At 34.9% G+C, this 13668-nt stretch overlaps 1 protein-coding gene across 1 annotated transcript; it reads left to right on the top strand.

Moving 5' to 3' along the window:
- The first annotated feature begins 1617 nt into the window (after window positions 1-1617).
- LOC146138650 (peroxisomal targeting signal 2 receptor-like) lies at window positions 1618-10933 on the top strand. Its single transcript, XM_083393331.1, has 6 exons — window positions 1618-1813; window positions 3972-4150; window positions 8285-8513; window positions 8973-9120; window positions 9346-9477; window positions 10309-10933. Exons 1-6 carry the CDS (start codon window positions 1708-1710, stop codon window positions 10490-10492), a joined length of 978 nt encoding a protein of 325 aa, XP_083249457.1. The 5' UTR covers window positions 1618-1707; the 3' UTR covers window positions 10493-10933.
- Window positions 10934-13668: the final 2735 nt, after the last annotated feature.

Below are 13668 nucleotides of genomic sequence, written 5' to 3'. Positions count from 1 at the left end.
TTAATTGTATTTCAACAGGGGGACATGACCACCATACAATCTGATTCCATGAAACCTAAACTGAAACAAACCGTCGTTGCATTTCAAAGTGCATATTTTCAGGTCGCGTATAGCTTTTTGAACATTCCAAAAATGCAGCGTAGCTCCGCTTTCAATAAAACATCTTCACAGGGCAGAAAAACACATCTTTCAAGTATGGCGTTCTTAACGTTGTCTAGTCCAGTTTTCCAGTAGCCTGCTTAAACTTAAAGGCATAAGAGCGACTGCGTTAGGGATTAGCTGCATCAGTTCCCGACTAGATTTGCCAGACCGGTCCAGCAAGTAAAAAGAGATCGAGGTAAAATATTTTACACTTTACCAGGCGAACACGCTATAATTACAAGCACACACAGACATGCCTCGCTGCTACAATTGCAGCTTATAAAAGGTTAGGACAACATAAAGTTAACTAGATCATGCCCAGTGGTGAGATATAACTCTTTTGTCAGCCGGTTCTTTTGCAAAAGTCATATTTTTCAGTCAGTTGGGTTACAAAAAGTCATAGTTTTTTTTTCAAGTAGTTGCAAGAACAGGATGCAGCTCCATGTTCCAGCGATTGGTTCGAACCGGCACAATCTAATTACTGCTTACCGCCACATTTAAAAGCAGCAGTCGTCTCATTACTTTGTACTTTTAACGCAACAATTCAATTGTAAGACCGACAAACACAAAAGGAATAGGCTACTACTACAGTTATAAAAAATAACACAATGTAGGCCTACAACTGTGACGTGCGAACTTGACCATTGCAAAAAACACGTGAGCTACTTGGATTTAAAAATTCGGTGTAGGCCTATCAGGTAAGAAAATCTGTTGACAGTAACCAGCAATGCTAAACTGGTTCGCTGATCTCATAACATTTTGAGAGAGGGTAAAATGAGGAATGGCCAATTTTGTGAAGCCAAATTTACACCCTTACCGTGTATGTATTTTCACAAAAAGTTACAGGCATTTAGAAAATAACTGTATGAGCCATCCTCGGTCTCACCTATCTAAATCATATTATTATGATTTACAATGTGCAAAAGTAAAATACATTATAATAATTCATTCTGTTGCCGAAAAGTCATGTGACTTAACGTGGATCACATAAATTAATTAACATAAAAATAATTCGTCCAAAAAGTTAGAAAGAAAAAGCAATATGCAAAAAAAGGAGGATTTTTGGGCATATTTGTTGTGTTAGGTCTAGGTCGAGGACCATTCCTTTTTAGGAAAGAGAGCTCTATCATAGAGCACTAATATATAAGTGCTCTATGGCTCTATAGTAGGCTACATAATTATGAAAACCTTTTTACACGAATGCCATGCTTAATAGGCAAAAGTGCAATTTATTTTCAAACAATTCTACGATAATTTTTTAACTACGATCATTTCTACTTTTTTTTTTTAATTTAAAAAATTACCACCTTTACTTTTACTTCAAACGTTTTTTTTAATCCTGGTATTTGTTCGGGAAATTACCACCATAGAAACTCATTTTATTTACTTTGTCCTGGTAATGTTAGATTTTGATAATTTTATCGTTGTGTAATAATTATGGTAGGGCGTCCTATGTATCGTAGTTGTACCGGAAACAGAATAGTATAAATTCGAAACTAATACAAGTTTAACTACACGCAACTTTCTACATTAGGTTACAACTGTAAAGTAAGACTTGCTTTGGTTATGTACTCCTTCCATACAGCTGGTTTGCATGGATATTCTGTTAAGTTTTCTCCCTTTTCTCCAACCAGATTGGCTTGTGTAGCTTGTCAGAAGTTTGGCATCTCTGGTGAATATTGTTTTGTTATTTCAAACTATTGATTTTAGTTTGTTGGTGCTCTTAATGGCGCTGGTCTAGAATCCAACCACAACACACAATATTTGGGTTAGGGTATGGGTTAGAGTTTGGGTTAGGATGGGTGGAGTAATATTATTAAATAATAAATATTATAATACTTGACCCACCCACTCTCAAACGCTAACTCGCACTTTAAAGGCTGGTTCACACTAGGGTTCCTCTTTTCCCGGATTTTTTCACTCCCGGGAAACAGGATTGAAAAATGAAAATTCCCGGGAATTCTGAGATTCGTGACGAAAAAATTATACTTTAAATTTTGTCATTATGACGTTTAAAATTATTTTATATTAGCCCCAAAGATTTAATCAAGCTCATTTATGTTCTGTAGTCTTGCTTCTGCAATCTTACAAGACCTTCTCGTATTAAAGTCAGCACCCTTTTTTGTTTTTATTTAATAGAAGCACATTTTTTAGTAGAGTAAACTTAATTTTGTTTTTTCGCTGGTAAGCGCAAATAAAGCAACTTAGGCAACGACTTTAACAGGGTTGGTAATATTTTTTTCTTATATCTGTCAAAACGACAATTTTTTGCTATGTTGCCAAATAACCGGGATTAAAAAAAAATTTCCTGGGATTCGGGATTGTTAATTCGCGGAAAATCCCGGAATTTCCCGTGGAAACATTCCCGGAAAGGAACCCTAGTTCACACTAGACGCGTCAAGCGTCTGACGTCTAATGGCTAACGTCGTCCAATTCACACATAACGCGTTTCCAATGTTAACGGCAAATTTCCTCACTTCTAACCGAAAGCATTAAAGTTGAAATATTTCAACTTTTTCGCAACGGAAAGCGTTTTTTAAAAATGCTTTACGTTAACGCTAGACGCGTCTAGTGTGAACCAGCTTTAACCCAAATATTGTGCAATGATTTTTAAATTAAATACAGCCAGTACACACCCATAATATTTTTTAATGGAAAAGGCTAGCAGTTCAAATCAACATACTGACTTACCGGTCCAAGTGTAAAAGAGCGATCTAGGCAAATAGCCTAAAGGCACTTCCTGAGGTTTTTTACAAGGCTAACAATGTAATTTAAATTGATTTCCAAAAAATATTATCAACATTTTGAAAAACTCGGAAATTAAAAATTACTACTACCAACACCCAAACGCTGACCCCAACCTTTACGCAAATCAATAAATAATCATGTATTCGTGTAAGCGTAAAGGTGGGATCCAGTCAAATAGCCTCTTCCTTTTTTGATGAATTTGTGTGCACAACTTAACTAGCATACTATACACCTAATTTTGGGGAAAGGTTTGCTTGTGAAATAAAACCTTTGTTGCATGCCTGAAAAAAACTCAGCAAAAAGTGCCAGGCAGGATTGGAAGCAGAGGATATGTTTGCAGCCTGTTGTAAAAAATGCTAATTTAAGATTGAACGCCGATGAGTGTGCAACTATGCGGGGATTAATCAGGTTCAACCCCAAACAGGCCAAACTTTCAAACCTGGATGCCATGAAATGTGAACTGAAATTACACGAAAACAGTCTTGGTTATTCATAGTATTATGGTCATATTTTAAAATTAACAAAAATTGCACTAGTGTTTAATTTTTTCTCATTTTGTTATAATATTACTTTGTGCATTTGGCCATGCAGATTTAAAGTGATTAGCAGTATGTAGCAGATTGAAATCTTTGGATTTACGCAAGGGGAATGTTTATGTAGCTTAAAATTGTGCACTGTAAAAAATTGATAAAAATAATAAAGTTATGTCCAAAATTTTTGTGGTGCTATGTACTATGTCACTGAAGTGACTAACTAAGTACTAGATGACTGAAGTTTTGCGATTTGATGGACTTTTTGAAGCTGAATACATTTTAATGCGATTTTTCACGAAATGCTAGGCTACCCCTGCAGCTGAGAGAGTAAATCTAGAGTCTGTATAATAACGATTTAATCACAGATGTAGACTTCCCATGTGTATTGAGTTGAATTGTTTTTAATTTTTACACTAAAATTACGAATCTTACTATTCAAGTTTTTGCTTGAACACTAAGACTACCCAACAATAAAAGATTAAAATGCAATAAATTTTTATCGGTGTTGTTTGTCACTTTGTCAAACTAATTTTAAATGTTTGTTTGTAGGAGGAGCATCACTACTTGTTCTGGAGTTTGATCCAAATTTTATGAGTCCAGCTGTCGTAACGCAGTCGTGTGAATGGAATGACGGCTTGTTCGATGTTTGTTGGAGCGAACGGGATGAAACTGTTTGTGTAACTGCCTCTGGGGACGGAGCTATACAAGTCTGGAATATCAACAATAACGTAACTTGGAGATTTACTTTTTACACTTAGTCGTTTCTAGTTTTCATTTGTTTCTAAAACCAAATGTGCTGTTTGTACCTATTTTTTTAAGGAGGGGGGATATTTAAAGTAAAATCATCAAAGGGTCATTCCATTGCTACTGGTACAGTGATGGCATCCTATGTCATGGATTTTTTTTTAATTTCATATGTATAATCTCCCTGCAATTCTATAAAAAGTGATCCCAATTTTACCAAAATTGGTCAAGTACTTTTTGAGATATCAGCGACTGAAAATTGGCCCTTTTTAGGCTTTTTCGTGATCGCTCATGCGTAAAATTTAACTGCAAATTTTGTTTGACCTATTATGAAAGTGTTTTAAATGGTAACTAAAAAATTCCAACGCATAATAGTTCTTCAAAGTGAGCAGATTCTAAAAAGATATATTGTTGTTTGTTTTTGTATCACTACAGGCCACCAAGTGGCTAGTTTCACACATGACTATTTGTGATCAGTCATGCATGACAAAACTTTGATCGCTTATAGCGAAAAATACTCTACTTCGATTTTTCTGCAACTTAGCTTAAATGAAAGGTAAATTTGTTGGCTTTCTAGCTTCCAAATATGAAGTGGGATATTTGATTAGAAATTACAAAATTTCATTGCTTTGTAATAGATTGCGAAAAAGCTTTATGACGCACTATAATGTATAATTATGAAATGTGATTGTCTGGTGCTTCCAAGAAGTCAAAAAACTTACAGAAATCTGCTGGTACAGCAATGCACACTAGAAGCCAATACATAGACCAATAATTTTAATCAATGTATGGCAAAATTGCTATTAATTGTAATGTTTTGCGACTGAAAACTTTATGCACAGTCAGCGCACAATACTACTTATACTAACACAGAGGAGGATTCTATACGATGACAAAGAGAAAGATATTATACAATGTTAAGTACAAGTATATATGTATATTGGAAGACCTCTCATATTCAAGTAACAGACTACCAAGAGCTTAAATCTTTAGCAATGTTATTGCAAACACTGCCCCTCATTCAGTTACACCAGGGGCAGGAACCTTTTTAACTAAGGGAGCCATAATAGTCATATATTCTTTTGTGTTTTCATGAGAGCCACAAACATCTAGCTATATGTTGGCAAAAACTAGTAAATTGTGCAAGGCCATTTATTTTGTTCTCATTTAAAGGACAGAACATAATGTGCATTAAATTTAATTAGTTAGGTTTGCACAAATTTGATTACGGAGTTCGGTTAAAAGAATTGGGCCTTTCCAATATAAAGAGATTCGCTAGAAGAAGGAAAAAAATTTGCTACTATGAGTAATAAAAAGAAAATATAGAGTTAGGAAAGCAGTTGTGGCCGCTTGCAATTTTATTCAGATCATGCTGAGAAATGATAGCTTACATTTATCTGCAAGCAACTCAGGTTCCCGACCCCTGAGTTCACAATATTAACTGTACAGTATGTTCTAAACATCCATTATTACTAAGTACTAATTAATAATACATCTAAAGATCTAACACTCATTAAGGTTAAAAGTTGGTGGAAATAAGCTTCGGTGTGATTTCAAATCAGGACTGAAACTAGCTGCAATTCATACTGCCTCAAGTTACAAAAACTTATAAAGATATGTGGGATCAGTCACACCACTTTTTTAAAATCAGGCTTCCATCAGACTTGGAGATGTGGTATTGTCCTCTTAATGTTAACAAAACATGACATGCAATGTGGCACAAAACATGATCAAATGGTACTATACTCCACTATTTGAACCACTGAATGAAGGAGTTATACGACATAAGGACAAGTTGTGACCTTGAATTTGCTGCGCAATCTAAAATTTGTAAAAGCACTACACCACCTTAAATGCCAATGCTTTCTCCTGTTGCTTATGTTTCACAAGTTTGTATATGAGCATGACTGGTACATAGGCTGCATAGTCTCTATTGCTAAAGATGATGGTATATATGTCAAGTTGTTATGCATCCAAAAAGGCCCGCTCAATCATATTACTGGCCTCAATGGCAAGACCAATATTTTTTCCATTGGACCATGTTTTGTACCAGATTGCATGTCATGTTTTGTTAACATCAAGAGGACAATACCAAATCTCCAAGTCTGATGAAAGCCTGTTTTTTGAAAAGTGGTGTGACTGGTCTCGCACATCTTTATAAGTTTTTGTAACTTGAGGCAGTATGAATTGCAGCTAGTTTCAGTCATGATTTATAATCAAACCAAAGTTTATTTCCATCAAATTTTCAACCTTAATAAGTGATAGATCTTTAGATGTATTATTAGTTATTACTTAGTAATAAGGGTTACTTGGAACATACGGTGCAGTTATTATTGTGTAACTGAAGGAAGGGCGGTGCTTTGCAATAACATTGCGAAAGATTTAAGCTCTTGGTAGTCTGTTACTTGAATATGAGGTGTCTTCCAATATACATATATACTTGTACTTAACATTGTATAGTATCTTTCTCTTTGTCATCGTATAGAATCCTCCTCTGTTAGTATAAGTAGTATTGTGCGCTGATTGTGTATAAAGTTTTCAGTCGCAAATCATTAAAATTATTGGCAATTTTTGCCATACATTGATTGAAATTATTGGTCTATGTATTGGCTTCTAGTGTGCATTGCTGTACCAGCAGACTTCTATAAGTTTTTTTGACTTCCTGGAAGCACCAGACAATCACATTTCATAAGTATACATTATTATAGTGCGTCATAAAGCTTTTTCGCAATCTATTACAAAGCAATGAAATTTTGTAATTTCTACTCAAATATCCCACTTCATATTTGGAGGGTAGAAAGCCAACAAAATTACCTTTCATTTAAGCTCAGTTGCAGAAAAATCGAAGTACAGTATTTTTCGCTATAAGCGATCAAAGTTTTGTCATGCATGACTGATCACAAATAGTCATGTGTGAAACTAGCCACTTGGTGGCCTGTAGTGATACAAAAACAAACAACAATATATCTTTTTAGAATCTGCTTACTTCGGAGAGCTGATATGCATTGGAATTTTTAAGTTACCATTTAAAACACCTTCATAATAGGTCAAACAAAATTTTCAGTTAAATGTTATGCATGAGCGATCAGGAAAAAAAAGAGCCAATTTTCAGTCGCTGATATCTCAAAAAGTACTTGACCAATTTCGGTAAAATTGGTATCACTTTTCATAGAATTGCAGGGAGATTCTACAAATAAAATTTAAAAAAAATCTATGACATATGGTGCCACCACTGTACCAGTAGCAATGGAATGACCCCAAACTTAATCCATTCAAATTTGGTTGATTTTTAAGTAGATATTAAACCTAAAAGTAATATTTTGAAAGTCAATGAACACAGCTCAATTTCATCACTATAACTCACTAAGTATATACTTTTTAATTGGAATTACTTACATATTCTATTTAGTATATTTGCAATGAGTTGTTTTAAATTTTCTATAGGTACTATTTAGTGGCTATATACTTCATCAAGTGGACTTAGTACAAGGCTAGCTATGCTAAAATGTTGCCAATAATATTTAAGTTGTTTACAGTAGATGAAAATAAAACTAGATACTTTCGACTCTGTCCTAGTTCACAATTATATTCCAATTCTGCTCATTGATAGTGTAGTCGTACAACATACCACTTTGAACAACTTGACTGTTTCCTTTTTAAGGCAACAATCATTTTTAGGCCTAAACTTTTGCATGTTTAACTGTTACGGCACACAGTTGTTTGTTCTTAACCTTATAATGGTTGCTTCTGCATGAACTTTTGCCTTGGTCTCATTTGCTGGTAGACAACAATAAATAGCCTAATTATGGAGTATATTTCATTATTGCTCATAACTTGTTTCACCTACAAGAAATGCTTATCTACTTAAATATTCTTTGTGAGCAGAAAACAATATAAGTAAAAAACCTACATAAATAATATTTCTTGCATGTAAAGCTCCTAAAGCCTATTTGGTAGTGGTTAGAATCCAAAAAAGCTGATAGTAGGGGTGTAAATAATTTTTATTTTATTTTAAAGGCTAAACCTCACTCAATAAAATTTTAGGTATATTAAAACCTTGTTTGATAAGGCTATTAAGTAATAGAATATTTTTTAAAGAGTTTTTTTTTCCTCTTAAGGTTCCTCTTCTGGTGCTACGAGAACACGAAAAGGAGGTTTATTCTGTTGACTGGTGTAACACAGGGGACAAGAATTTGGTTATTTCTGGCTCCTGGGACAGCACTGTAAAATTGTGGGATATAGGAGCAGGTGGCGGGAAGGCAGTGGGCAACTTTGCCGGACACTACGGCGTCGTTTACAGCGCAATTTGGTCGCCGCACATAGCTGGATGCTTTGCAAGCGCTTCAGGTAAAAAAATGTTTTGTTAAATTTGAGTGCTGAAAAAGTGAATTAAAAATATGAACATATACTTGTTAATGCTAGGAAAAAGGTCAAACATCAAATCTTCCAATTTTTCAGACAAAAATTCTGGACAAAAAGTAGCATTCAATATGTCAAGACAGTTTTTTTATTTACAATATACATGTGTACCAAATACTAACCCAGAATGCCCTGAATAATGTTGTGTACACATGCAGATGCAATTATGTATGCATCATTTTTGCTAATATGATGTTTGTAGATATAGCTTTCTATGTTGTATTGCCAATGCTATAAAATAAAATTTCACTAGTACTAAAAATACAAAGCTATACGAGAATGTACACTATGTATCAAACCACATTGTCATTTGCGTTTCGTTTATTTCTGATATTTCCCCTCCCATTTTCGAAACTCGAAAAAAACTTAACAAACAAACTCTACCAGCGGATGGCACCTGTCGCATATGGGACACGCGTAAAGCATATATGCCCCAGCATGTGATACCCGCCCACGAAACAGAGGTTCTGTCTTGTGATTGGTCAAAATACGATGACAAAATACTGGTCACGGGCTCAGTGGATTGCTCCATAAAGTAAGTAAACCGTTTTTTTTAAAGCCCTCATTCGAAACGTATCCGTATGTAACGTACGTAGCGTATTTGACGTTGACGTATGTAACGTATGCAACGTATGCAACGTATGGGCGTATGTAACCTAGGTAATGTATAATGTATCCGTATATATTGTATATGTAATGTATGTAGCATATGTAACGTATGTAATGCAGGTAATGTGGGTAATGTATGTTGTTTTTGCAGAGTTTGGGATTTGCGCAACACGAAGTCCTGCCTTTGCCAAATGTGCGGCCACACCTACGCTGTACGTCGGGTCAGGTGTTCGCCTTATGTGGCAGGCACCATATCAAGCTGCTCGTATGACTTCACAGTCAGGTAAGCTTATATACAACTCGCCAGTTTAATTAATCAGCTCGGCAAAATTGAAATAACAATTTAGACTTACGAGATCGAAGCAGTCACAGCAGTGGGTTATTTTTACTGACGAAGAACGATCAACATCTATAAAAATTAACCCAGTATAGTGATTGTTAATAATTTTAATTATTTTATTTTATTAATATTTATTTAGTTCGAAACAACACGCCTTCATAGTAAAATTGGATAGCACTTAAAACAAAAGTTATATTACATAAGTTTTTAGCGCTTTTATGAATTCACATGAAAATAAGATAGAAAAGTTTCTCGTGCCCAGGTTTGGGGACAACTGTTGAGAGCAATCCATTTTTATTTTGTAGTCCTATTTCATGAGAATACGTGTAGGGGGGACGCTATATTTTTAAGGCAAATTGGAAACAAACAAATAAATTAATTAGAGGAAGGAGATGTGCTAAAACAGAATTCCTTAAACGGGGAAATGAGCATATTCGTCTAATTTATTATAGTACTTTTGTTATTTGTCCTTTTCATTATGACTACATAGACCTTCCTTGTGACGTTTCATGACGTATTTCTCTGAAACGTGAACAGAGCCTTTGGAGGGTGCCACTGTACTACACATTTACAATAAACGCCTATTTATGTGTCAATATGCATTTTTTCTACGTTATTTCTAGGTCATGTTAATTATTATAAAAATCACAACTTGTTAAGTGGGCCATGCTAATTTTTTGGCGCGGTTGGAAATAAAAACATATTCATTTCATATTGCTAACAAATAAATATATTTAGTTCGTAGTGCTTATTACATCATTTAATGTTTCAAAGGACTTGGGATTTTTTGAAGCCGCAAGGATTCAGCCCGTTGCTTCAAACGATTGAACACCATTCCGAGTTTGTGTATGGCATCGATTTCAGCACGTTTGTTCCCGGTTTAATCGCTGACTGTGGTTGGGACGAAACCATTAAACTTTACAAACCTCCGTCGCTAAATGTGCTCCAGACACTGTGATTTATTTTCAGTTAGTTTGCAGCATTCTGTTTAGACCAGTGGTTCTCAACCTTTTTTCTTTCGTGGCCCATTTTTGTTAAACGAAAATTCTGTGGCTCAATAACAGATTATTTATTTAACCGTGCATTTGTGAGGTACTTGCTGCTAAACAATAAATTTTCATTTCATTTAAATTCCTTCTCAATTTCTCCCCCAAGCCATTATTCCTGTAAAATCAGGCCTCGAAGAGACACAATCGAAACTGAATTGTTCAATAAATATAACTTTTTTAAATTAATCTGTGGCCCACTCAAAAATATTTCCATGGCTTACTGGTTGAAAACCGCTGGTTTAGACTGTATGTGTAAGAGTTATGTTTCTACATAATAACAAAACAACGGTGTTTATCCACAGTTACCAATTTAAATATTTATCTAAAAAAATAGTTCCGATTTTAAATCTCCAAAAAAAATTTATAGCGGATTAAATATAGCATTTCTATTGTTCTATATATGAAAATACGATCAGGCTAATTGTAAAAGCTTGTATACTGTGTTTGTTGCTTTATAATTTGTTGGTTTTTGTGCACTGTTGTTTGTCTATATTTATTTTTTCTTTTTGATCACAGTGGTTCAAGTGTAAATCGTAGTTGTAAGCATACGGTTTGTTGTTTGTCGTGAAAAAATGGTTCCGAGCTTAGTAAAAGGTGCCTTCTGTTTGCAGTATGCATTTGTGTTTATAAAATGTGCTAATAAATGTCGAGTATAAGCTATTGCCTTGAAAAACATAAAATTGGCGTAATGTAATACCTTTAACTTATTTAAAAACATCGCGTTGTATTTAATTATGTCGTTTAATTTTTAATTTGTGTTGTGTGTTGACTTTATGAATGAGATTTTAATCCTGTGAGTAGCAAGGTGACCGTTAGTAAACAAAAAGCTTCCTTTTTAGATTTTACTTGCTTGTAGATTTAATTCGATTTGGCACTGTGCAATTTGTCAAACTTTTCAATTCTTTCTTTCGCATTTATACGGCCACATTGTAAATTCCACAAAAGCCGGCCTAAAATTTGGTGGATACTTTCACCTACATATAGTGTAATACATTTTGACATTGTGCGGCTTCGTTTGTACTTGTATTTTTGCTACCTTAATTCGTACGAAACATTTTTTGTCATGAAGCACGGTTTAGGGTTCCTATACATTAAATCATCGCGAAAAAAATGTTTTTGTGTTAAAATTCACTGGGTATCACGATAGACATAGATAAAATCGACAACCAACGCACCCTAGTATGAGACAGGCAGCGATAGCCCTGGTTAAAATCTGGATGTCAGAGGCTTGTTATTTTGTCGATTTTGTTGTCAAACGGTACAGCTGTCTACACTGATCCCGAATGACTTAATTACAATAACAATTTAACCAAATTAATAAAATCCAAACTTAGATATATTATATATAAACTGTTGCTACCAGCCATAGTAATAATAATCAAAACACAGCTTCTCTGGTAAACGGCAATCGACATTTAAGCAACCTATTTAAATCGTCTTCTTCGGGCTAGTACAATACAATATATATTCGAACGCTCGTAGTACAATATATTATATTGTTCTGTGTCATTCACCCCGAAGAAGGCAATGGGTTGCCGAAACGTTGGTAACAATTACGATTACCAGAAGAGCTGTTTTTTTTTTATTTGAAATATAACGTATTCGGGTTGTTAAAAAGTCAGGTTACTTTTATATTTTAAATCACTATTTCCTATAACTTTTTAATATATCGGCGCAGAATTAATACCACTTTAGTATCGAACGAGTACTGATACTCTTGGCAGTATTAGGTCAGATTCCATGTTATCGGACATACGTTGAAGAAAGCTAATTTGGCAGGGATAAAAAAATAGAGTTATGATCTTGGGCAGTGATTTCCAAACTGTATGCCGCGGCACACTAGTGTGCCGTGAAACTTTGTAATTTCGGAAAAGAGAGTATTTCTATTACTATAGGCATACACGCAAGCATTTTAGACTGAAATAAGCACTTTTTATTACAAATGAATAATTTTGAGACATTTTCATATATTTGTCTCGTGTTTAGGGCGATTGAAAAATTACTCTATTGTTGTTCTGTTAAAAGTGTGCCGCGAAAAAGATTTTTTTAGGAAGCCGCGAACCAAAAAGGTTTGGGAACCACTGGTCTTGGGTCAAACGTTATATAAACAGCCAGCTCCAGCTAGCAGACGGAACGGTCTATTCTAAGAAATCAGGAAAATCAGGTTTCGCGTACATTTCGTCGTATAATTGCGAAGCTGTGGCAAAACGAAAAATTAAAAACGACGCATGGGAGAAAAATGACCTTCTATTGAAGCAACGAAAAGTGCGAATGCCAGAAGCGCATTGTGTGGCAAATAAAATTAATACGACATGAAACTCGCGCAGGAAACGTACCTGCTGCAAGCATTGCAGAGAATGCTGTGTAAAGTGGAAAGCTCTATCGTCACACAGTGGCGTTCTATAGTCCTATGATGTTCCCTTCTTTGGCAAAGGCATTTGCTTCCCCGAAGGGAAAAAATGGCAAATTGTCCAAAATTGCAGTGGTTAATAAACTTTGGCACCCCTTGAAGAAGCAATTGGCGTGTTAAGGTTGTAAATTTGAAATATTGCAGGATGCTATCTTTTACAGGTTTATTGCAAACCGGTAAAGTATTACCCTTCCATTTTAACCTTTTATAGAACCTTTAATGCCAATTGTTACTTTACTTGGGTTGCTTTATACTTCATTTGTTGCAGGACATTAAATTGTGTACACTATGCACGGATCTGTAATGTAGCTTGAAAATAAATTGCAAAGCCAAAAAGGTCGAGTAGATCATTAAATTGTAGCTTGATAATAAATTGCAAAGCCAAAAAGGTCAAGTAGATCATTAAATTGTACTTTTTAACAGGGGGAGGGTTAAAATCCGTAGTGGTTTTATGTAAAGAATAACAAAACTAAAACATTTACGAAACACTGCGTGAAAGTACTACAGTCTGAGAGCGATTTATACGGATGAAACTGCTCAATCTAGCCGACGTTTGTCCGAGTGAGAGTATCATGTCTTTCGCGAGAAAAAATCGTAATAAGAAACCGCTGCAATAAAGCGCCTTACGAGAAGGACAACGGCGTAAAAGGGAAGCACTCGATGGAACAGAATCAA

This window comes from Ascidiella aspersa, chromosome 7 (genome assembly GCF_963924565.1).
Source record: "Ascidiella aspersa chromosome 7, kaAscAspe10.2, whole genome shotgun sequence".
NCBI lineage: Eukaryota > Metazoa > Chordata > Ascidiacea > Phlebobranchia > Ascidiidae > Ascidiella > Ascidiella aspersa.
Note: the sequence above shows the minus strand (reverse complement) of the source record. Positions and strands in the feature narration are given on the sequence as shown.